Genomic DNA, 26,230 nt, shown 5'->3' with positions numbered 1-26,230 from the left:
ACCCCTTTTTCTCTGTATGTACGTGCCTCCTCCTCTCGCACGCCCTAACGGGCCGGCCCATGTGCGGGTGGTGGCGCCCCCTGTTTTGTTTTTTGCTTTTTACTTTTTCATTTTAATTTTTCACTTTTCTTCTTTAAGTTAATTCAGGATTTTCAAAATAACCAAATTTCAAAAACTTGTGAGCTTTAAAAATATATTAATAATCATAAACTGTTTATGAATTCAAAAAATATTTGAAAATCATATAATTGGTCGCATATTATAAAAATATTCACAAATCACAAATAGATGTTCATGAAATAAAAAAATGTTCATAATTTTTTTTAAATAATCCAGTATTTAAAACATATTCTGGAAATAGAAAAACATGTACATGAATTGTAGAAAATGTTCCCAAAAATTGAAACATATCTATAAATAATTAACAAAACGAACCGTCGCTTGCATAGAAGTTTTATTAGGGGATCTATGGAGGTCGTTTTATGATTTTATTTAGTCCCTTTGCGTCGGGTTTAAAAATGGTCTTCGTGTTTCACACAACGCTGAGACCAAAAAAATAGACATAGCTTCCTATTGGTTAGTTCTTGTAAGCTATGCAAAAATGATAAATGTCTATTTTGCATTCATACACAACTATGTTTATTCTGGTACCACGGTACTGGTATGGTAAACACCTCTATGCTAGGTCAAGACGAGGCACATCATTCATCACTCTAGCTCAAGCAGGGTCTATTAATGCAGTTTGCTCAGCCAATTTTTTTTTCGTTGTGGCGCCTTAGGAAATCAAATCGTGATCAAACCATCACATGTTTAGTTTTTTAAATGAATTTTTAGAAGTCCCTTATTTCATCATGACATCACTTAGACATAGTTTGTGAAATGATATTTTAAAAGTCCTTATCTCATCCTGACATTTGATTTAGAATTTTTTATATCTAGCACAACTACATAATCTCCCGTTACAACGCACGGGCATAATTGCTATAATAAAGCAAATTGGGTTTATTCTCGTCCGTCATGGCATTTTTCAGAAAAGTCCCTTTATTTCTGATAACTCAACCCGCAGTCCTGTTTTAAGTCACACCCGAACCGTTATTTTACATTTTTGAAAACCACCCTTATCTTTTAGGTAATTCATCCTCGGATCATATTTAAGTCAAACAAATGTTTTTTTTCTAAATCATTCATATATTTTAAACCGTAACTCCGATTTGAACATATTATATATGAAATTTGATTAGAAAAATACGTAGAATATGAATATGAGATTATTTTTACCTGTTAAGTATTTTTAAATATTATTTTGGAAGATAGTTAAGTCAAACAAATGAGTTTCTAAATTATACTCCCTCCGTAAAGAAATATAAAAGCATTTAAAACACTACTTTAGTAATCTAAATGCTCTTATATTTCTTTATAGAGGGAGTACGTATCTTTTAAACTGTAACTCCGATTTTAACATGTTATATATGAAATTTCATTAGAAAAATCTGTGGAATATGAATATGATGTTAATTCTACCTGTTAAATATTTTAAAATATTGTTTTAGAAGCAAACTTATAATTTATAGCGCACGATCCTTTTTCTTTCGTACCGGCGGTGATCCGAATTGCAAATAAACACCCCACTATAACCATATAGGGAAAAGAAAACATCAATAAATACACATGCATACCTCTGAAAAACGTCGCAGGGGAAAACAACAGATTTCTCATTGCGAGAGTGAGAGAATGCGAGAGAGAGAGAGAGAGAGAGAGAGAGAGAGAGGAAGAGAGAGACGCCTTAGGATTAACCATATTCGAACACGTTTTATTTTGTTTGTGTGAACACCGAGGCCATCGCCGGCGAAGGTGAGAAGGAGGATAACCGGCAGCACAAATATGATGCCTCGCTACAACAAAGGGGATGGACGTATTGTGGTCTTCAATGATGGTTATTGGGTTAAGAGCGTGTGTTATGTTTTCTTTCCCGTTGCAACGCACAGGCTCTTTTGCTAGTGTATCCTAAAGCCAGAAAGGAGAGGATTTCCTTTTAGCCTTACCTTTTCTTGGTGCAACCAGACGGAAAACCTTAGCGCTGATGACACCGGAAAGCAGCGATGGTATGAGGATATCCACGAGTTGGCGTCACCAGACTGTGAAAGTAAACCTGGATTGGCTAGCTAATTAATCAACAACATAGTCCATGCTAACATGCTTTGCTTTTGGATCGGCTTAATCAAGTGCATAGGCCATGCTTTACTTTTGAATCGGCGTCAGATAAAGGAGGGATAGGGATTATTCGGCGGAGAGATAATAATAAATAAAGAAAGAAAGAAAGAGAAAGAGGGGATCATGCATGTTTCGAGGGGGAGTTGGGATTGCGATGTGCGGATGAGTCACCTGCCGTCGATTCGGCACGGCCGGTTTGACGAACTCGAAACTGGGTTCGCTCTCTGTAGGTTGGGGAGATTCTGGGTCGAAGTTGTACCCAACACCACCACACGTCCACGCAAACTCAACCCGGGTTTCTCACCGGTCATGGCGAGACTCGTGTGCTCTTACGGTGGATTCAGTTAAATTGAGCTTTTGCTAGAACAAAAAAAGGCACTGAAGCTCTTCCAAACTGAATGTTAACAGTACAAAGGCATATAGCGTAGAACGTGCATGAAACAATCTCGATCTTTCGGCGACACGCACGGGCAGCGACCGACCACGTCCGACACCCCGCAACCCCAGCCAGGAAAATCAAAGTGACAGCATGCGCCCGTGTGCAAAACGCACACGTTTAACGGACGAAATGACGGCGGACAACAGACACACACACACAAGCAAATACAACCTGTCTCTTGTTTCCTGCTTGGCCGCGTGCAGTGCGTACGAGCCAGCCACACACAAGTCGGCAAGCACTTTCTCTCGCCGCTGCACCGCCTTGGCATCTCTTGGTGGCGGCATCACCCAATCACAGTCAGCCGTGTGTGCGCGCGTCAGCGTGAGTGTGGTTGCCTAGTGCGCGTATAAAAAAGGCCATGCGCTTCTGCTCACATGGTCAGGCATACATAGAGCCCTGAGCGAAGGCCTCTCCCCGCCGCGGACGGACTGCAGGCTCCAAGAAACACGAGGGGAGGATCGATCCAGGGGTCTAGTTAAGCGTTAACAACCTCTCGTTTCCACCATACGTACAGTAGCTTTTCGTCCGGGAGAAGCAAGCAAAGCAAGCTCTGGCTTCCTGGGGCCGGCCAGTCGAGGTATGTACGGCAATCATCGCCAGTTCTTCCACAGTTCCACTGAATTGAGCTTGCCCTTTTTTCTTAAATTCTCTAGCTTGTTTTGAGATACGATTCCTTGTCTTTTAGCTTCACAAGCTCAATTCAACCGCTTCCGCATGCAGATAGGAAGATTATGTTAGATCGCCCGATTGGTGCTTTTACTAGGAATTAGTAATACTCAAGCATGTGTATGTTCGCAGTAGTGAAGCCAAATTAAGCTTAAGGGTGCTGGAAGAACCTATGTATCCAATAATTGTGTGGTTTTTCTTATTCAATCCATGGAGCATACCTCAGCTACGAGCAAAAATAGCAGGATGCATGTGAAGAAGCAAAAATTGCATGTGTTTTTCCTTTACACGAATCACCCATTTGCAGTACTGCAAAAGAAGCTGTTGTTAGTTAATCAGGAGCTATAGCTTAACCAGTTAGTTACTCTAAATCGTGATGAAGCATACTTGTTAGGATAGGGATAGTGTTAGGTGTCTCCGTTTACCACCAAATTGTACTGGGCGGGTGATAAACGTAACTGTCCTTGGACTATGCATGTAACCGTGGCCCTGTCAGATGTTGACACTTTTGATGGAATCGGTTCATCGGTCGGTGTCACACGCGGCCGTAACAACAGTGACCAAAGTGTTCCACTCCATCTTCTTCTCCTCAAAAAATCAATTATTTCCTTCTTTCCGTGTGGCGTCGTGTCCTGCTGGTGTAGGACTAGTGTTGCGGGTGACGATCCATCTGGAGGCACGCATCATGGAGCTCAAATAATGCCGCAGGCCCGCGTATGCATGCCATGTTAATTTGCGGGACTCAAATAATAAGAATAGTATTCCATCACGATAATTTATGGGCTTTTTTCCCCTTAAGGCTGGAACATATTTATGGAGAAATTGCAAAATTCCATTGTTTGTATGGGCATATTCTGACATCTCTGCTGCCTCGAGTTCGTTCCAGCAGGTGTTTGCATCGATCGTCGTCGCACGCAGGAAGAAGCTCCAATGTTGCGCGAGAGATGGCAGGGATGCGTTTTTATCCTCGTCCTTCTTCTTCTCTCCAACGCGGCGTCAGGTATGTGTCTAGGCCCGTGCTCCGGTTTCAGTTTCAGTTTCAGTACGGTGCTGCCGGTGCCGGGTTCCATTCTCGCTTTCCTTTCTGTCCCCGGCCCAAGATTCGTTACTTAACTCGACATACATTTCCGGACGTACGTAGAGCATCGTAGAAAGAAAGAACGATGGAAAGAAAGACAGAAAAGGATGTAACATGGCGGCACTACATGACGTGGCGTCTTTTTCCAAAGACGCGACAGCACGGCACACAGACAGACAGAGTTCTATTTTCGTTTTCGTTTTCTTGAAAGCGCGCAGCAGCACAAAGGGACTTTCTAAGCTGCGATGCGCGTTCCCTTTCCAGAGTCTTATCTTGAGTGAGCCATGAGCAAAAAAGGCGAGAAGCAGACGCAACACGCGTACAGGCTAGCTAGCTCATCGGTTGTGGCCTCGTGCTGTGATGCACCTACCTAACTATCTTACGTACATTCTCGATCATTCTCTCTCTTTGACACATGCAAAAGCCTTATCACTCGCAGTTATCCAAATTATAGCATTTGCCACTCGAGCACTGAACAGACTCAGCCCTAAAGCTCCAATGATGTGGCCAAACAAGGAAAATCTTAACTGCACACTGACAATCACTGACAACTGAACTCAACTTCACCTTGATGTCATGAACTCATGATGGACAGGCACTTCTCTGGGGGACAACACGATGCTCCCCACGGAGACGGAGGATTCTCCGTCAGACTTGGCGAAGATCGTGCAGTCGTCTAAGCAGACCAAGCAGGCGCGCGTGTGCGGCGGAGCAGACCACCGGCTGCTGCGGTCACTCGCCAACACCGGAGCGGAGGTCATGGTCACCGTCCCCAACTCGCGGCTGCAGCACATGGCCGAGTTCCGGGAGGAGGCCCGGCTCTGGGTCGCCGCCAACGTGGCGCCGTTCCTCCCGGCGACCATGATCACACACGTCCTGGCGGGAGACGACGCCCTGTCGTCCAGCTCCGGCTCCCCCGGCGACGCCCACTCGCTGGTCCCCGCCATGCTCAACCTCCACGCCGCGCTCGCCGCCGCCCGCCTCGACGGCCGCGTCAGGGTGTCCACCGCGCTGTCGTCGGTGCCGCTCGCCCCGTCCTGGTCCGCCGCCGTCGCGGGGCTCGTCCTGCGGTTCCTGAGCGAGACCGGCTCGCCGCTCTTCCTCAAGCAGGCTCGCGCGCGGGAGGCCACCGACGACGACGCCAGAGTCGGCGACGCGTACGCCGCGATGCGGGCGCTCGGCTTCTCGGGCGTCCCGCTGATCGCGGCCGAGTTGGAGCTCGACGGCGCGCTGGTGTACCACAGCTACTTGCATCATGCTGCCGGTGGAGGCGGCGGGAGGCGGTCGCTGGCGTCGGGGACGTTCTGCGTGGCGCTGCAGAACGCGGACCCGACGGCGCTGCAGGCGGGGCTGAGCTGGGCGTGCGGGCAGGGCCAGGCCGACTGCTCGGCGATACAGCCCGGCGGGGCCTGCTACAAGCAGAACAACCTGGCGGCGCTGGCCTCCTACGCCTACAACGACTACTACCAGAAGGGCTCCAGCACCGGCGCCACCTGCTCCTTCAATGGCACCGCCACGACCACCACCACCGATCCCAGTAAGCAGCAGTCCGGCAAAGCTTCTTCTCCTGTACGTACCACCATGGATATATGTTCTCTGATTCTTTCATGTTGATCGCTCGTTGCAGGCTCAGGATCGTGCGTCTTCGCAGGAAGGTGAGCACCATTTCTCGCGACACCTCAAATAGTCACCACATTCGTGCTCCGAGATCGTTTCACGAATCTGACACGGTACCAATTTCGTGGTTGCAGCACCATGGCGGGGGGCTCCAACTCGACCGTGCCGAGCGCCAGCCCGCCGACGAGCCTCGCCCCTCCGTCGGGTGGCCTCACGCCTCCGGTCGGCTCGAGCCCTCCGTCCGACTTCGGGCCCCCTCCGACCGGCTTCGGCCCTCCCGCGAGTGGCTTCGGTCCCCCGTCTGGGTTCGGCCCACCGTCTGGCTTCGGTCCCCCGTCGGCGTTCGGCCCGCCCGGGAGCTTCAACGGGAGCGGGACCTTCGGGCCCAGCGGCACCCTCGAGCCTTACGGCATGGGGTGCCGCCACGTCGCCTCTTTGGCTGCCTCCACTCTTGTGTCCGCCATTGTTCTTGCCGTTCTCGTCGCGTCGCCCGATCTGATGTAAATTATGTGAGTGTGAATTTGAATTAGCTATAGAGAGGAGAGCTCACGTTGTTGTTAGATCACGCCCGTTCTTGTCGCGTCGGCCGACAACTCCATAGTAACATGTAATAGCAGCGTTGTAAAATACAATACAGTCAGAATAATATTGTAATACGATATACAGTGGGCATATTGATGAAATTGTTCAGACAATTCGATGTGCATGTACTCACTAGTAGCCGATTAAATTGTTCAGACATTAAAAAAAATAGTTGTTCAGACAATTTAATGTACTCACTAGTAACCGAAAGACAGTAGGAGTGAAATAGAAGTATAGGGGAATTTGTCATGTCACAGGGTGGGTATCACAATCGGCGGGAAAGAGACCACCCAAAGTAGCAGTAGTGTTCCTGATGTTGTTTGATCTGTTGTACACGATTCAGCAGTTTTTTTTTAGGAACACCTGCAATTTTATTCATACTCATAATAGTTACAAGTACATTGATTTGGATCTAAAATCCAAAAAAATACAAAGTAACTTCTATGACTAAGAATTACAATGAAATCTCTTGGAAACACCTTCTTCGCTGTATCAATCTCTGTTAGAAGAAATACTCCAAAGACTTCGGTAAAAAGGCTACAATTGGACTGGAGCAACGATGTTGTTACTCTCTCACCCGCACAAACATTACCAATAATAATTTTTGAAAGCACCTTGAGTTGCTCATCCAAAAAGATGGGAAGCCTTGATACTTGGGCCGGGGATGATCCCCTAGAAGTGTAGGACGTCGGATCACAAAATCTTCACCATAATGTCGATGAAACACTTCAACTTCACAAAGAATCAAACCAACAGAAAAAGTTTGACACGCCAACGTAATATCATCAGATCCGAATAATCGAATTTGCGAGGACAGAAAACTCTATAACCTTATGGCACCGTCAAAAGAAAGAGAGTAAATTTATTCTCACAAAATACGATGATCACTAGACGATGACGAAGACCATAGTATTCTGAAGATGCGAGGTCCCCCCACCTCTAGGCGCCAAGATGGCGGTCGGAGGCGAGGGGACCAAAAAATTCCTAGCGGCGGCGGCGGCGCTGCAAACTCTCTCGGCCGCAACGTACACGATTCAACAGTTAGGAGAAAACACATACCGATGGGCTCTCACCTTCTTTGCCACGAGTCCTATATCTCGCCTACTGCGGGACGTAAATCGGCCTCGCCTACAGCACGCGGCCGATGTACAATTTTGATTTTTGTTCATTTCTTTAGGCTTTTTTCGTTTTTATCAGTTTTTAGCATTTTTCACCGTGCTTCTTCGTTTCTCTTATGTTTTCTGTTTTATCGTGTTTCTTCACTCATTTCTTTGTTTTCCTTTTTTTTGGCATTTCTTCACCGGTTTTCTATGGATTTTTTCAACACATGTCTATTTTTTCTCAAAACACACTGTGCATTTTTCATATACACATGAAACTTTTTTTCATACACATTGAATATTTTTCAAATACACGATGCCCATTTTATTTCAAATACATGCTTTAAACATTTTTCTCCTATTCCCGCAATTTTTTTCCTATACATGTTAAACATTTTTAAAATACATCTTGATTTTTTTAATTGGCATGAAACATTTTTGTTAAACCACATGGACTATTTTTTACATTTTTGTTAAACCACACGGACAACCGATGTATAAATTATTTTTAAAAATGTCATAAACAGTTTATGAAAAGCAAGAATATTTGTTTAAAATGTGAATATTTCTACGAAATATTTTTATTGCTACGAAATATTTTTTATACTTCATAATTTTTTTACATTGTATAAACATTTTATAAAAAAACCATGTACATATTTCAGAAATATATGAATATCGTTTTAAAATGTCAAATAATTTTTTAATTGTATTAAATATTTTTTTATTACAAAAACATTTTTTAAGTTCAGCATAAATTGTTTTGAAACCCGAGAATATTTTTTAATTGTCACAGTTTTTATAATGCTATCAACAATAATTTAGCACCGCGTTAAGTTTTTTGCAATGTGTGGTGAACATTTGTAAAATTTAATATTTCGTTTTCATTTTAGAAATATAAATAAAATTAATAAAAGAAAAAAAGGAAAAAGGAGAAAAAAAAATTGGAGCACATTGTTGCTCCTCTCGTGTGCTGGGCCGGCCATTTATGGAGTACTGCAGGCAACACTGTGTCGTGTCTTGCAGCAAGCGATACATAGCCGCGGCCCTTCTTCGCCTCAGGAGCTCCATGTTCCCCAAAAGGCACCAAAAGTGTTTGTATCGTGTAGCATTTTTCGAAAAAGATTTAGGTCTATTAAAAAAGTTCATCAGAAGAATAAAACAGTGAAATGTATCTCAATAATAAAAATTAAATCGAGGTCTCTAGATCATCGAACGATCACTACCGCTGTCAGAACGAGCCATTGACGTGCCACTGTCGCCACTCCTCTACGAGAGTCGGCTCGACCTTGTTGATGACAATTTGGAAATTTTCGCGCACGTGCCACTAAGGACCAGCACCTTGAAGCCAATGTCGTCGTCATTGAACCTTGAATAGATCTGAAGCAACTGACACCAAATCTCACTGTCGTGTATGCACGGAGAGAAACCCTATGCTCGCTGACCCAAGGAAATGACATGATTCTACGTCAGGCTCCGTTGATTATGTTCAGATGACGCTTACGGGGAGGATTGAAGCTGATAAAACAAATTTGAAGAAGAAGCATTGCTACCCGCCTGAGTGCGGCACCTGCGAGGACTAAAAACCCCTAATATAAATACTAGCCGGAGCGGAGGCACCGGAATTCCCTTCCCTACCACCGTCCGCTAGAGCAGCAGGAAGAGGGATGCGAATCCACAGGCTCGCCAGCGAAATCCGGCGGCGCATTTTTAGTAGCCAAGTCAAATTTAGATCAATTTACAACAAATAGAGCATTTTGGAGACCGAGTACCCTGGAACCTTAATTTTGAAAAAAAATCAAAATCCAAACTTTTCTGTTTAGAAAATACACATGTATAAAATTTCAAAGTACACATGTACAGAAGGATGTAATATGTATGTAAAATTTTAAAATTCAAACTTTTCAGTTTAACTAAAAACACACATGTATACAAGGATGTAATGTGTATGTGTGTACAATTTTATGGTGAAATGCCTTGAATTGCGAGCGGCACAAAAAGAATATATGAACTTTGACGATGAACAATACGTATGCTAAAAAGCCTTAGATTTGTTTCTTTTTGTAGCTCTCCTTTTAACGCATTTTGACCTGAAAATCTGCACGTATGTGCATTATGCATCTAGGTATATGTTTATTATTTTTTTCAGAATTTTGTAAAACTGAAAAGTTTGAATTTTGAAGTTTTTAATTAAGGCCTTCATGAAGCCCGGTCTTCATTTTGCATTTTTGATTTGCAACGGGGACTTTAAGCTGACTACCCGAGGATATATTATCTCCTTTTAAATTGCATAAAACTGGAGACAGACCAAAACCTGACCCCCTCCCCTCCCCTCGCGTCGTCCTCCCGTGGCGACCCGAGGGCCCCTAGGGTTCCCCTAGGCGCCGCTCCCTCCACCCCTCCTCCCCTGCCGCCACCCGAGGGAGTCGTCGGGCTTCGCCTCGGCGACTGCTGATGACGGTGGCGGCGGGGCTTCGGCGCTTCGCTCGCTTGCCTTGGTCCCCGGAAGCCGGGCGGCGGCCCGGTTGGTGAGGCGGCGTCGTCCTTCGGCTGGCGGCGCGCGCGGGAGGTGCGGGCCGGATCCCTCGGCTGCTCGGGCAGCGAGGTCCTGGCGGGCAGTGGTCGCGGCGCGGCGAGGTTCCCCCTCCTCTGCTCCAGATCTGAAGGACAGGTTCTCCCTCTCTCTGCTCTCCCTTGCTGGATTCGCCTAATTCTGGGTCTCTGATCCCCGGATCCGGTGCCGGCGGGTTGCTCCCTGAGCAGGTGGTGCTGGACGAGCCCGGGGGAAACCCCTGTTGGTATTCCCAACACGGCGGCGGCGGCGCCCCTTTTGCGTCGGTCTGCTCGTTGGAGTCGCAGCCGTGGGCTCCCATCCACATCCCGGCCATGCCTCCCGGGCGAAAGCTCAAATCCCGGCGTGGGATGGGCGGCGGCGACGCCTGGTGCGTCGTGTCCTCCTTGGAGGCGCCGTCTGGGGAAGGTTGGTGCTTTGGGGGCGTGTAGCAGTTGCAGGTGGGCGTCTGGCGTCTGTAGAGTCGATGGCGTATATATTCGGTGCAGGTTTCAGATCCAGCCACAAGTTGCTCAGCGGCGGTGTTTTGCAATGCCCCGGCGGGTCGGCGCCCTCGAGTCAGGGCGGAAGGGGATCGGGTTCCCCTTCCTGGCAGCAGTAGCGCTGTTGGTGCCGATTTGGCTGGTTCTTGAGTTCCTCGGACCTAATCTTCGCCATGTGGCTTGGCAGCTTCTTCCTTTCGGCGACTCTCCCGGCGGCTTACCCTCTTCCTTCGGTTCCCTACGGCGTCTGCGTCGCAGCCTCCATGTGTGTGCTCCGGCGTGATGTTGGTTGTGATCCATGGCTGGCCCGGACTTGAGGCCAACCTTGCTTTAGCTCTTGGGTGAGCGTCTCTACACTTTGACGGTTCGGCGCCTTCGAGCCTAGGCGAGGGGAAGGGTTCCCCTTCGGTGTTAGAGAAAGCATGTGTTATGTCATCTCCAGTTCCTGGTTTCAGTCATGTGCCCGACCTATTCTAGCGGCTGCAGATCCTCGTGGCTTCTTCCGTAGTCGTTTCAGGGCCTTTGTGTAGTGGGCTTATCCTCAATTAGCTGCACTTCAATGTAATTTCCCGTTTGCTGGTTGTAGGTGTAGCGTTGTAAGTTGTTCTGCTTTCTCCCTTGTATCCTTTTGCCGTTGCTTTGTTCGTGGTCTGCTCTTGTACTCCTGGCCGGTTGATGGCTTTGTTAATTCAAAGTCGGGCTCCTCTGGAGCCTCCATTCCAAAAAAAAAATTGCATAAAACTTGACTTGGCTGCAAAACAAATAGTAAGTTGCACATTCGACCAGGCACAGTGAAGCAAATTTCACCGTATATCACAGTTCACAAAATTCAGCGTGGTGCTAGGCATGGATTGGTGGTTCGTGCTGCGTCCGGTGACCCGGCTCTCAGTCGGCGGTTGATGGATCTAGCGGCTAGTGTACGTCAGCGGCCTCCGTAAGGTGCGGTTGGTTGCTCTGACGATGGGCTTCTTCGACTACGAGCTGGCTCGGTGGTGGTGCTAGGTGGTCGCCGTTGTGAGATGGTGTGTGGATGAGGTGGTCTTAGGAGCTTTGGTGAAAACCCTGTCTCAGTTGTGCCCTGTGACCAGCGATGGCGGCGGCCGTGGCCGTCGCTTATCTTCTTGGAGACATCGTCGTACTGCTGCTACACCCCTCCCGCGTGGATCGCTGCATCTCCGGGGAAAACCCTTGATCTAGTTTGATCGGACGATGACGGCGCCTTGGTGTCGTATTCCCTCCTGGGGGCTTCAACTTTGCAGCTGGATGTTGGCGAGTGAGACCAGTGGAAGACGGTGGTATTGGCACGAGGCTTCTGTGGCAATGATGATGGGGTGAGGAGTGTCGGAGACGTGGCTATGGTTGCGGTAGTCGACTCTTCTCCGGCGTGTATGCGGGATTGTCTCGGCTAGTTTGTTGCTATGAAGTTGAAGCTGCGGCAGCGGGCCTCGATGGTATACGATGACAGGCGGCAGGTGGTTCGTTCGATGATCTTTTGCCGCTGGTTTTCCATCAGAGTCATAGTTGTGCTGTCTGGTCACCGGTGGTTGGGTTTGGCGCGGACCTTCATGCATCTCCACACGGCCTCTTTCAGTGTGGGTTGAGTTGACGATCGCCTACGGCGAAGTTGGAGTTGTTTGCTCAGGGTTTAGGGACGACGATGACGCCTCTAGGGGAGGAGTGATGACGATGACGCCTGTGTGCTGTCTCACAAGACCCTCTTTGAAATGGTGTGCGTGAGGTTTCATATGTGTGCCGCCAGGGGTTGTCATGGTTTTTGCCCGGTTCTTCACAGTGAACTGGGCAACCTGGTTTTCACTCGGTTTTCCTCAATTAACCAAGTAACTCTTTTCTTCTTAATGAATGCAGGATAACTGCCATTTTGAAAAAAAAAATCACAAGTCATTATATTCCCTAACTTAAGCTATTACATATAACCAAATGTGCCAATAAAAAATAGGCTGCTACAAAATGAAACGGAAGGCGGAAAGAAGTAAAGGCCATCACTTCCTCGGACCCAGCACTAACCGACCAAAACCATCTCTGAGATTCCTCACTCTTCCTCTCATTTTCTTGGTTGGCCTCCAAGCATCCCTTTTTTTTTTATGTGATGTGATGTGGTTCAAGCGCCCCTATGCTTTAGCAGAGGGCTAATTAAACATCTCACATCGTAATGATTCTTTGATCAAAGCAATGCTAATTAACATGTACCGACATACTATCCTACATGGGTACGTGTTGGTTGCTATGAGGACTGGCGTTTGCTAGCTTTCGGCACGTCGGCTTTTGTTCGTGCTCTTGCTTTCTTTCTTTATCGTGAGGAGTACGTAATAAGATAAAGAACTAATAATTCGCGGGACAGCTGAAATTCTAGAGCACTCCTGCACGAGACGAGAGGTATCGATCAGATCTGCTGCTGTGTATCTGAACGACGTGCGAGTGCAATGCAAGTCGCGCGGGATCTGAGATTGATATACGCGTCGACCCGATATGATGATACGTGTTTGATGGATTGGTATCGTCGCAACCTCAGTCACCAGCTGGTTTAGCAAGCGTGGAGGTGGCTGCGCACCCTCTCTCAAGTTTTAGGTTTCATTTACGTATTTTGGTCGGCGATCTGCATCGTCGCCCAATTTTGACCAAGACGATCGACGTGGTGGTGTTTGATTGATTCTTCGGTGAATAGTCTAATTTTAGCGAATTCTGTTGCACACACAGCTACGTCGAAGTTGAAGACCTTATCTCTAGGAGAGGCGTCTTGCTCTTCAAATCTTGTACTCAATATATACTCGCCCTCGAGGCTCAATAATACATCCATCATATTCCACCAAACCTCTCTCTCCCTTCTAACATGGTATTTATCGCAAGTCGATCCTAAACCCTAGCCGCCGCCGCTTCTGCACCTGCGCGCCGCCCCCGGTGCGGTCGACCTCCATGACCGCCGTCGGGGGCCGCGCCGCCCGTACCTAGGGTTCGTCCGCCGGCCGTGTTGGTCGGCTGCCCTAAAGAGTCTTTTTCCCGAGCCCTTGCTCCGGGTTTTTCGCTCTCTCGCCGGTCGTTTTTTGATCGGCGTTTTTCTTTGTGGTTTTCCGATCTATGCTTGATCGGTTTGCGTCGCCCACCGCCGCCGCCGACACCCCGCGGCTCTACTCCGACACCGGCGCGACTGGCCAGCTACTTCACCGACCCGGCGGCCTCGCGCAACAGGCAGCCCTCAAGGCCGTCGTCCGCGCGCCGGCCCGCCCGTCGCCCTGCGCCGGCCGTCACCGCCCTGCTCCGACCGGGACACCTGCATCGCCTACAACCGGCGGCCTCGCACCATGCGGAGGCCAATTATAGCCGCCGCTCGCGTGTCGGCCCGTCAATCGATCCACGCCACCCGCCTCCGCCGCATCTGCACGGCGGCCCGGTGGTCTACCTCGCCGGCCTCGTCCTCGGCTGCGTCGGGACGGTTGCGTCAGACTCGTCGGCTGCCTCAACTCGGGCGCCGCTGCTCCGTTGGTCGCTCGGGTCTCGCTGCCCGGGCGCCGGCGTTGCTTTGGCAGCCCGGGTGCCGGTGCTGACAAGCTCGTCCGCACGACGTCCCGCGCTGTCCGTCGTCGCCGGCTTCTGTTGGAAGTATGCCCTAGAGGCAATAATAAAAGGTTATTATTATATTTCTTTGTTCATGATAATCGTCTATTATTCATGCTATAATTGTATTGTCCGGAAATCGTAATACATGTGTGAATACATAGACCACAACGTGTCCCTAGTAAGCCTCTAGTTGACTAGCTCGTTGATCAACAGATAGTCATGGTTTCCTGACTATGGACATTGGATGTCATTGATAACGGGATCACATCATTAGGAGAATGATGTGATGGACAAGACCCAATCCTAAGCATAGCATAAAAGATCGTGTAATTTCGTTTGCTAGAGCTTTTCCAATGTCAAGTATCTTTTCCTTAGACCATGAGATCGTGCAACTCCCGGATACCGTAGGAGTGCTTTGGGTGACTATAAAGGTGCATTACGGGTATCTCCGAAAGTGTCTGTTGGGTTGGCACGGATCGAGACTGGGATTTGTCACTCCGTGTGACGGAGAGGTATCTCTGGGCCCACTCGGTAATGCATCATCATAATGAGCTCAATGTGACTAAGGCGTTAGTCACGGGATCATGCATTGCGGTACGAGTAAAGAGACTTGCCGGTAACGAGATTGAACAAGGTATTGGGATACCGACGATCGAATCTCGGGCAAGTAACATACCGATTGATAAAGGGAATTGCATACGGATTGATTGAATCCTCGACACCGTGGTTCATCCGATGAGATCATCGTGGAACATGTGGGAGCCAACATGGGTATCCAGATCCCGCTGTTGGTTATTGACCGGAGAGGCGTCTCGGTCATGTCTGCATGTCTCCCGAACCCGTAGGGTCTACACACTTAAGGTCCGGTGACGCTAGGGTTGTATAGAGATATATGTATGCGGAAACCCGAAAGTTGTTCGGAGTCCCGGATGAGATCCCGGACGTCACGAGAGGTTCCGGAATGGTCCGGAGGTGAAGAATTATATATAGGAAGTCAAGTTTCGGCCACCGGGAAAGTTTCGGGGGTTACCGATATTGTACCGGGACCACCGGAAGGGTCCCGGGGGTCCACCGGGTGGGGCCACCTATCCCGGAGGGCCCCGTGGGCTGAAAGTGGAAGGGAACCAGCCCTTAGTGGGCTGGGGCGCCCCCCCTTGGGCCTCCCCCCATGCGCCTAGGGTTGGGAACCCTAGGGTGGGGGGTTTTCCCCTTGCCTTGGGGGGCAAGCAACCCCTTTCCACCCCTTGGCCGCCGCCCCCCCAACCCTAGATGGGTTTTGGCCGCCCCCCCCTCCCAAGGGGGCCTATATAAAGGGGGGGGAGGGGGAGCAACCTACAGCCTTGGGCGCCTCCCTCCTCCCCTGCTACACCTCTCCGTCTCGCAGAAGCTCGGCGAAGCCCTGCCGAGACCCGCTACATCCACCACCACGCCGTCGTGCTGCTGGATATCCATCAACCTCTCCTTCCCCTTGCTGGATCAAGAAGGAGGAGACATCGCTGCACCGTACGTGTGTTGAACGCGGAGGTGCCGTCCGTTCGGCACTCGGTCATCGGTGATTTGGATCACGGCGAGTACGACTCCGTCATCCACGTTCATTGGAACGCTTCCGCTCGCGATCTACAAGGGTATGTAGATGCACTCCTTTCCCCTCGTTGCTAGTATACTCCATAGATGCATCTTGGTGAGCGTAGGAAAATTTTAAAATTATGCTACGATTCCCAACAGTGGCATCATGAGCCAGGTCTATGCGTAGTTACTATGCACGAGTAGAACACAAAGAAGTTGTGGGCGTTGAGTTTGCCAATTCTTCTTGCCGCTACTAGTCTTTTCTTGTTTCGGCGGCATTGTAGGATGAAGCGGCCCGGACCGACCTTACACGTACACTTACGTGAGACAGGTTCCACCGACTGACATGCACTAGATGCATAAGGTGGCTAGCGGGTGTCTGTCTCTCCTACTTTAGTCGGAACGGATTCGATGAAAAGGGTCCTTATGAAGGGTAAATAGAAATTGGCAAATCACGTTGTGGTCATATGTAGGTAAGAAACGTTCTTGCTAGAAACCTACAAACCACGTAAAAACTTGCAACAACAATTAGAGGACGTCTAACTTGTTTTTGCAGCAAGTGCTATGTGATGTGATATGGCCAGAAGATGTGATGAATGATATATGTGATGTATGAGATTGATCATATTCTTGTAATAGGAATCACGACTTGCATGTCGATGAGTATGACAACCGGCAGGAGCCATAGGAGTTGTCTTTATTATTTTGCATGACCTGCGTGTCATTGAATAACGCCATGTAAATTACTTTACTTTGTTGCTAAACGCGTTAGCCATAGAAGTAGAAGTAATCGTTGGCGTGACGACTTCATGAAGACACAATGATGGAGATCATGATGATGGAGATCATGGTGTCATGCCGGTGACGAAGATGATCATGGTGCCCCGAAGATGGAGATCAAAGGAGCATGATGATATTGGCCATATCATGTCACTATTTGATTGCATGTGATGTTTATCATGTTTTTGCATCTTATTTGCTTAGAACGACGGTAGCAAGTAGGATGATCCCTTATAATAATTTCAAGAAAGTGTTCACCCTAACTGTGCATCGTTGCAAAGGTTCGTCGTTTCGAAGCACCACGTGATGATCGGGTGTGATAGATTCTAACGTTCGAATACAACGGATGTTGACGAGCCTAGCATGTACAGACATGGCCTCGGAACACACGCAATACACTTAGGTTGACTTGACGAGCCTAGCATGTACAGACATGGCCTCGGAACACGGAGGACCGAAAGGTCGAGCATGAGTCGTATAGAAGATACGATCAACATGGAGATGTTCACCGATCTTGACTAGTCCGTCTCACGTGATGATCGGACACGGCCTAGTTAAGCTCGGATCATGTTTCACTTAGATGACGAGAGGGATGTCTATCTGAGTGGGAGTTCATTAAATAATTTGATTAGATGAACTCAATTATCATGAACTTAGTCTAAAATCTTTACACTATGTATTGTAGATCAAATGGCCAACGTTGTCCTCAATTTCAACGCGTTCCTAGAGAAAACCAAGCTGAAAGATGATGGCAGCAACTATACGGACTGGGTCCGGAACCTGAGGCTCATCCTCATAGTAGCCAAGAAAGATTATGTCTTAGAAGCACCGCTAGGTGATGCTCCAATCCCACAGAACCAAGACGTTATGAACGCTTGGCAATCACGTGCTGATGATTACTCCCTCGTTCAGTGCGGCATGCTTTATAGCTTAGAACCGGGTCTCCAAAAGCGTTTTGAGAAACATGGAGCATATGAGATGTTCGAGGAGCTGAAACTAGTTTTTCAAGCTCATGCCTGGGTCGAGAGATATGATGTCTCCGACAAGTTCTTCAGCTGTAAAAAATGGAGGAGAACAGTTCTGTTAGTGAGCACATACTCAGAATGTCTGGGTTGCACAACCGCTTGTCTCAGCTGGGAGTTAATCTCCCGGATGACGCGGTCATTGACAGAATCCTCCAGTCGCTTCCACCAAGCTACAAGAGCTTTGTGATGAACTACAATATGCAGGGGATGGAAAAGACCATTCCCGAGGTATATTCAATGCTGAAATCAGCGGAAGGGGAGATCAGAAAAGAACATCAAGTGTTGATGGTGAATAAAACCACCAAGTTCAAGAAGGGCAAGGGTAAGAAGAACTTCAAGAAGGACGGCAAGGGAGTTGCCGCACCCGGTAAACCAGTTACTGGGAAGAAGTCAAAGAATGGACCCAAGCCCGGGACTGAGTGCTTTTATTGCAAGGGAAGTGGTCACTGGAAGCGGAACTGCCCCAAATATTTAGCGGACAAGAAGAAGGCCGGCAACACCCAAGGTATATGTGATATACAAGTAATTGATGTGTACCTTACCAGTACTCGTAGTAGCTCCTGGGTATTTGATACCGGTGCGGTTGCTCATATTTGTAACTCAAAGCAGGAACTACGGAATAAACGGAGATTGGCAAAGGACGAGGTGACGATGCGCGTCGGGAATGGTTCCAAGGACGATGTGATCGCCGTCGGCACGCTACCTCTGCATCTACCCACGGGATTAGTTTTAAACCTCAATAATTGTTATTTAGTGCCAGCTTTGAGCATGAACATTGTATCTGGATCTCGTTTAATTCGAGATGGCTACTCATTTAAATCCGAGAATAATGGTTGTTCTATTTATTTGAGAGATATGTTTTATGGTCATGCCCCGCTGGTCAATGGTTTATTTTTGATGAATCTCTAACGTGATGTTACACATGTTCATAGTGTGAATACCAAAAGATGTAAAGTTGATAATGATAGTCCCACATACTTGTGGCACTGCCGCCTTGGTCACATTGGTGTCAAGCGCATGAAGAAGCTCCATGCAGATGGACTTTTGGAGTCTCTTGATTACGAATCATTTGACACGTGCGAACCATGCCTCATGGGTAAGATGACCAAGACTCCGTTCTCCGGAACAATGGAGCGAGCAACCAACTTATTGGAAATCATACATACCGATGTGTGTGGTCCAATGAGTGTTGAGGCTCGCGGAGGATATCGTTATGTTCTCACTCTCACTGATGATTTAAGTAGATATGGATATGTCTACCTAATGAAACACAAGTCTGAAACCTTTGAAAAGTTCAAGGAATTTCAGAGTGAAGTTGAGAATCAACGTGACAGGAGAATAAAATTCCTACGATCAGATCGTGGTGGAGAATATTTAAGTCACGAGTTTGGTGCACACTTAAGGAAATGTGGAATAGTTTCACAACTCACGCCGCCTGGAACACCTCAGAGAAATGGTGTGTCCGAACGTCGTAATCGCACTCTATTGGATATGGTGCGATCTATGATGTCTCTTACCGATTTACCGCTCTCATTTTGGGGTTATGCTTTAGAGACTGCCGCATTCACTTTAAATAGGGCTCCGTCGAAATCCGTTGAGACGACACCGTATGAATTATGGTTTGGGAAGAAACCTAAGCTGTCGTTTCTAAAAGTTTGGGGATGCGATGCTTATGTCAAGAAACTTCAACCTGAAAAGCTCGAACCCAAGTCGGAAAAATGCGTCTTCATAGGATACCCTAAGGAAACTATTGGGTATACCTTCTACCTCAGATCCGAAGGCAAGATCTTCGTTGCCAAGAACGGGTCCTTTCTAGAGAAGGAGTTTCTCTCGAAAGAATTGAGTGGGAGGAAAGTGGAACTTGATGAGGTGATAGTCACCCCTTCCGAACCGGAAAGTAGCACAGCGTGGGAAAATGTTCCTGTGGTGCCTACACCGACTGGGGAGGAAGTTAATGATGATGATCATGAAGCTTCGGATCAAGTTACTGAACTTCGTAGGTCCACAAGGACACGTTCCGCACCAGAGTGGTACGGCAACCCTGTCCTGGAAATCATGTTGTTAGACAACGGTGAACCTTCGAACTATGAAGAAGCGATGGCGGGCCCGGATTCCGACAAATGGCTAGAATCCATGAAATCCGAGATAGAATCCATGTATGAAAACAAAGTATGGACTTTGACTGACTTGCCTGATGAGAGGCGAGCCATAGAAAACAAATGGATCTTTAAGAAGAAGACGGACGCAGATGGTAATGTGACCATCTACAAAGCTCGACTTGTCGCTAAGGGTTATCGACAAGTTCAAGGGGTTGACTACGATGAGACTTTCTCACCCGTAGCGAAGCTGAAGTCCGTCCGAATCATGTTAGCAATTGCCGCATACTATGATTATGAGATATGGCAGATGGACGTCAAAACGGCATTCCTTAAGGGCTTCCTTAAGGAAGAGTTGTATATGATGCAGCCGGAAGGTTTTGTCGATCCTAAGAATGCTAACAAAGTATGCAAGCTCCAGCGCTCAATCTATGGGCTGGTGCAAGCATCTCGGAGTTGGAACATTCGCTTTGATGAGATGATCAAAGCGTTTGGGTTTACACAGACTTATGGAGAAGCCTGTGTTTACAAGAAAGTGAGTGGGAGCTCTGTAGCATTTCTCATATTATATGTGGATGACATACTGTTGATGGGAAATGATATAGAATTCTTGGAGAGTATAAAGGCCTATTTGAATAAGTGTTTTTCAATGAAGGACCTTGGAGAAGCTGCTTATATATTAGGCATCAAAATCTATAGAGATAGATCAAGACGCCTCATTGGTCTTTCACAGAGTACATACCTTGACAAGATATTGAAGAAGTTCAGTATGGATCAGTCTAAGAAGGGGTTCTTGGCTGTATTGCAAGGTGTGCAATTGAGCACGGCTCAATGCCCGACCACGGCAGAAGATATAGAAGAGATGAGTGTCATCCCCTATGCCTCGGCCATAGGGTCTATTATTTATGCCATGCTGTGTACCAGACCTGATGTAAACCTTGCCGTAAGTTTGGTAGGAAGGTACCAAAGTAATCCCGGCAAGGAACACTGGACAGCGGTCAAGAATATCCTGAAGTACCTGAAGAGGACTAAGGATATGTTTCTCGTTTATGGAGGTGACGAAGAGCTCGTCGTAAAGGGTTACGTCGACGCTAGCTTCGACACAGATCTGGATGACTCGAAGTCACAGACCGGATACGTGTATATTTTGAATGGAGGAGCAGTAAGCTGGTGCAGTTGCAAGCAAAGCGTCATGGCGGGATCTACATGTGAAGCGGAGTACATGGCAGCCTCGGAGGCAGCACAGGAAGCAGTCTGGATGAAGGAGTTCATTACCGACCTAGGGGTGATTCCCAATGCGTCGGGCCCAATGACTCTCTTCTGTGACAACACTGGAGCTATTGCCCTTGCGAAGGAGCCCAGGTTTCACAGGAAGACCAGGCATATCAAGCGTCGCTTCAACTCCATTCGTGAAAGTGTTCAAAATGGAGACATAGATATTTGTAAAGTACACACGGACCTGAATGTAGCAGATCCGTTGACTAAACCTCTCCCTAGGGCAAAACATGATCAACACCAGGACGCAATGGGTGTTCGATTCATCACAATGTAACTAGATTATTGACTCTAGTGCAAGTGGGAGACTGTTGGAAATATGCCCTAGAGGCAATAATAAAAGGTTATTATTATATTTCTTTGTTCATGATAATCGTCTATTATTCATGCTATAATTGTATTGTCCGGAAATCGTAATACATGTGTGAATACATAGACCACAACGTGTCCCTAGTAAGCCTCTAGTTGACTAGCTCGTTGATCAACAGATAGTCATGGTTTCCTGACTATGGACATTGGATGTCATTGATAACGGGATCACATCATTAGGAGAATGATGTGATGGACAAGACCCAATCCTAAGCATAGCATAAAAGATCGTGTAATTTCGTTTGCTAGAGCTTTTCCAATGTCAAGTATCTTTTCCTTAGACCATGAGATCGTGCAACTCCCGGATACCGTAGGAGTGCTTTGGATGTGCCAAACGTCACAACGTAACTAGGTGACTATAAAGGTGCATTACGGGTATCTCCGAAAGTGTCTGTTGGGTTGGCACGGATCGAGACTGGGATTTGTCACTCCGTGTGACGGAGAGGTATCTCTGGGCCCACTCGGTAATGCATCATCATAATGAGCTCAATGTGACTAAGGCGTTAGTCACGGGATCATGCATTGCGGTACGAGTAAAGAGACTTGCCGGTAACGAGATTGAACAAGGTATTGGGATAGCGACGATCGAATCTCGGGCAAGTAACATACCGATTGATAAAGGGAATTGCATACGGATTGATTGAATCCTCGACACCGTGGTTCATCCGATGAGATCATCGTGGAACATGTGGGAGCCAACATGGGTATCCAGATCCCGCTGTTGGTTATTGACCGGAGAGGCGTCTCGGTCATGTCTGCATGTCTCCCGAACCCGTAGGGTCTACACACTTAAGGTCCGGTGACGCTAGGGTTGTATAGAGATATATGTATGCGGAAACCCGAAAGTTGTTCGGTGTCCCGGATGAGATCCCGGACGTCACGAGTGGTTCTGGAATGGTCCGGAGGTGAAGAATTATATATAGGAAGTCAAGTTTCGGCCACCGGGAAAGTTTCGGGGGTTACCGGTATTGTACCGGGACCACCGGAAGGGTCCCGAGGGTCCACCGGGTGGGGCCACCTATCCCGGAGGGCCCCGTGGGCTGAAAGTGGAAGGGAACCAGCCCTTAGTGGGCTGGGGCACCCCCCTTGGGCCTCCCCCCATGCGCCTAGGGTTGGGAACCCTAGGGTGGGGGGCTTTCCCCTTGCCTTGGGGGGCAAGCAACCCCTTTCCACCCCTTGGCCGCCGCCCCCCCCCCCAACCCTAGATGGGTTTTGGCCGGCCCCCCTCCCAACGGGGCCTATATAAAGGGGGGAGGGGGGAGCAACCTACAGCCTTGGGCGCCTCCCTCCTCCCCTGCTACACCTCTCCGTCTCGCAGAAGCTCGGTGAAGCCCTGCCGAGACCCGCTACATCCATCACCACGCCGTCGTGCTGCTGGATCTCCATCAACCTCTCCTTCCCCTTGCTGGATCAAGAAGGAGGAGACGTCGCTGCACCGTACGTGTGTTGAACGCGGAGGTGCCGTCCGTTCGGCACTCGGTCATCGGTGATTTGGATCACGGCAAGTACAACTCCGTCATCCACGTTCATTGGAACGCTTCCGCTCGCGATCTACAAGGGTATGTAGATGCACTCATTTCCCCTCGTTGCTAGTATACTCCATAGATGCATCTTGGTGAGCGTAGGAAAATTTTAAAATTATGCTACGATTCCCAACAGCTTCATCTCGGACTCCGCCGCCACCACGCCTCCACCGAGCGGCGTCCCCGACCTCGCGCGCGATCGGCTTGATCATCCGCTCGCCATCGCGATCCGCCTCATCTACGCCGCGCGACCGACCTGGCCCGTCGGTTACGCGCGCCTCCGCGGGTCCCGTGAAGTTCGTCCCCGAGTTCAGCGCGCCTCTTCACCGATCGAGCATCGGGCTGCCGCTGCGTCGCCCCGTCGGCCCGCAGCGCCGCCGCCCCGTGGTTCTCCTCGCGGCAGCATCGACTCGTGCGTCGCCGCTGCGTCACCCCTACGGGCCGTAGTGCCGCGATACGCGGTCTCTGCCGCCGCCCAAGGCCGTCCCCGCGGTTGCACCGACTCGCGAATCGCCGTTGTGTCGCCCCTTCGGGCCGCAGCGTCGCGGCTCGCGGTCCCCGCCGCCGCCCCGAGGTCTTCCCGCCGTCGCCCCGACCCGCCTGCCGCCGCTGCGTTGCCCCTTCGGGTCGTAGCGCCGCGGCCCGCGGTCCACTCCGCCGTCACAGCGCGTCGACCTCCCGTGGTATGCGCCGCGCCGTCTCCCTTGGCGCGGGAACGCCATCGTCCGCGCCGGTCTTCGTCACGCTGTCAGGGTTCTTCGCCTACTTCGAGCACCGCCGCCGCACTCCTAACCTAGCCGCCGCCGCCGCCGTCAGGCCGCCGCCGCCGCTCTTCTTTGGCCGCCGCCGCCGCTACCTCCGTAGCTGTCGCCGCCGCCCGTCCACCCCACTTCGTCTTCGTCCAGCACCAGCTCGTCGCCAGCGTCGCCGTCATCTACCCCGACCGCTTCATCTACTCCGACAACCGCGGGCGACATTGGCCCCGCGCCGATTGGCGCCGCAACCGTCGTCGAGTCCTTCTCTGCTGGCCTCTCCGACCTCTTCGACATGGCGTACAACTCGTGCAGGTCCCAGTCTACGCATGCCCGGTGCTGGCAACACCGCCGCGTGCCTTCGTCCACGACGTGTCCCCGGGCCTGGCAAGCCTGGTGCGACGCTTCGTCAACTTCGTCTTCGACCGTCTACGCATGCCCGGTGCTGGCAACACCGACGCGTGCCTTCGTCTACGATGTGTTCCCGGGGTTGGCAAACCCGGCGCGACGCGTCGTCAACACCATTCTTCTTCCTGGCGCATCACTTCTTCGACACCACTGCGCCCATGACTAACTCGGCGCCTCCTTGCGCCTGCGGCTCCACGGCGACTCCCTCGACACCGGCTACCCCGACTCGACATCAACCACGGCGTTCTTCGCACGGCTACCTCGACCACGGCTACACCACCCTGCGCTCTCGGCTACTTCGACATCGGCACAAAGGGCTATCATCCGCTTGAGCAACTCGTCGGCTTCCTCTACAGTCAACGCGTCCGCGACGCGACACCGTCCATGACGCTCCCGCTACGACTGCGGGGGGATGTCAGCCCGTCGGCTGCTATTCTCTCCAGTCTGACCGTCCGCGACGCTCATGTTGTTCGCAACGCTACCGCTACGACTGCAGGGGGATGTTAGAGATATATTTGGGTTACATGAATTTGGTAGTTTAGGATTCCTACCTTATCTCTAGGAGAGGCGTCTTGCCCTCCAAGTCTTGTACTCAATATATACTCGCCCTCGAGGCTCAATAATACATCCATCATATTCCACCAAACCTCTCTCTCCCTTCTAACACAATATATTCACACCTTACACGAAAATGAAATGGTAAGACTAAAATAAATCCTAAAATTGGATGTCTAACAGTCGGCCAGATTACGCAAACTCTTTCAGAGTCCAAGTGGGTAATGCCAAAAGTAAGTACTTCCTGGCGAGGAACATTAAGAGCAACAAACCAATAAAGCCATCACCTCTAGCATACAGAAACTCTTGGATTTTTGCAGGACATGCAGGTGCCGGAGCACACACCTGACTCACAAGCCCTGCCCGGCCGTTCGATTGCCCCGTGATTCGCGAAGTAATGGGATCACGCACGACGACACAGTAAATTTTAAGTTTCAATCGTTGAAACTTGCGATTTTCTCGCTCATTCTTACCAATTTTGTTAGATAAAATTTTAGGACTTTTTTTTGTCGGTCGTAGGCACAACAATCATGATTTTATAGCTCGCTCATACTATGTTTCAAGAGTTGACACGTAACATTTATTTTCAAAATTCGTCAAAACGTATCCAAAATGGATCTTGTTTGAAAGCCCTCATCACGGGAAACATGAATATGAAAAATAACTTAATTTGGATTTTTTATTTAAAAGATATAACAATGTAAGAATAGGAAGTTAAAAATAAAAGCACGCGCAAGGGACTCGGTGTCTTAAGACATGCGTGCCACAAATCCTTGTCCCTCAAGTAAGACACAATATCCGTTCTTCAAACCTACCATGGACGAGTCTGCCTTATGAGGCAGAAGCCCAAAAAAATCTTCGCACATGGGCCGAGCATCGGCCCGAGCATGGCGACAAGAGGATCCATTGTTGTTTCCAAAAAACTAGGACCCACGTCCCCAATGCAAACCATTGTTATCTTTCTACTCATGTCGTGGATATGGATAAGGCGGCGGTTCGCCGCCACCTCCTACTCGGACTGGAACAACTCTAGGATGGCCTGGTTTTCGGCCACAAGGAAGAGATCGGCGGCGAGGTTCGCAAAGGTGGTACCGCCCACATGCTCGACCTTCAAATGCGCCTCCACGGCTTGGGTGAGGTGGAACTCCACCTCCACCTCCTCCATGTCCGCCACCTCCTATATGACGGTCTTCTCCTCCGCCGCCACCTCCTCCTACATGACAACCTTCTCCTCCGTCGCCACCTCCTCCTCCTCCACAATGCATGCACTGGTGGCGCGCATCTCAACTGCTATATCTGCTTGGCGCTCCTACTTCAGCAGATTGTAATATGTCACCTTTTGACGGACCAGGGTGTCCGGCGAGGTCAGATCGGAAGGGAACGAGGACAAGGAAGCGGTGGCGGCGCAGACAATAGGAAATGGGAGGACGGCTAGGGTTTGCCCTCATTGTCTAGCTTAAATAACCGAGTTCTTGCCCCCTCAGGCGGCACGCCAGAGTGGCGACATGAATGTGGTCTTCACACCGATAACCTTCCCGGCGGACCAACAAGTTGTTGCGTG

At 49.2% G+C, this 26,230-nt stretch overlaps 1 protein-coding gene across 3 annotated transcripts; it reads left to right on the top strand.

Annotated features, from left to right (window-relative positions):
• Positions 1-2,943: 2,943 nt before the first annotated feature.
• LOC109784630 (glucan endo-1,3-beta-glucosidase 4) lies at positions 2,944-6,706 on the top strand. Of its 3 annotated transcripts, none has more exons than XM_020343228.4 (5): positions 2,944-3,227; positions 4,203-4,316; positions 4,990-5,931; positions 6,022-6,049; positions 6,146-6,706. In XM_020343228.4, exons 2-5 carry the CDS (start codon positions 4,247-4,249, stop codon positions 6,513-6,515), a joined length of 1,410 nt encoding a protein of 469 aa, XP_020198817.1. In that variant the 5' UTR covers positions 2,944-3,227; positions 4,203-4,246; the 3' UTR covers positions 6,516-6,706. The 3 variants fall into 3 exon arrangements, with proteins under 3 accessions (XP_020198817.1, XP_020198816.1, XP_020198818.1); XM_020343227.4 differs by having other exon boundaries at positions 2,961-3,227; positions 4,206-4,316; XM_020343229.4 differs by having other exon boundaries at positions 3,018-3,227; positions 4,193-4,316.
• Positions 6,707-26,230: the final 19,524 nt, after the last annotated feature.

The sequence above is a fragment of the Aegilops tauschii genome, chromosome 4 (assembly GCF_002575655.3).
Source record: "Aegilops tauschii subsp. strangulata cultivar AL8/78 chromosome 4, Aet v6.0, whole genome shotgun sequence".
Classification (NCBI taxonomy): Eukaryota; Viridiplantae; Streptophyta; class Magnoliopsida; order Poales; family Poaceae; genus Aegilops; species Aegilops tauschii.
The sequence above is the reverse complement of the archived record's forward strand: the minus strand, read 5'-3'. Positions and strand labels throughout refer to the sequence as shown.

What these genes read in the sequence shown, in the direction of transcription:
- LOC109784630 (XM_020343228.4), top strand. Translation starts at nt 4,247, where the DNA reads ATGTTGCGCGAGAGATGGCAGGGATGCGTTTTTATCCTCGTCCTTCTT. An exon ending in TCTCTCCAACGCGGCGTCAG is followed by an intron (nt 4,317 to 4,989) that starts GTATGTGTCTAG and finishes CATGATGGACAG; the next exon opens with GCACTTCTCTGGGGGACAAC. An exon ending in GACCACCACCACCGATCCCA is followed by an intron (nt 5,932 to 6,021) that starts GTAAGCAGCAGT and finishes CGCTCGTTGCAG; the next exon opens with GCTCAGGATCGTGCGTCTTC.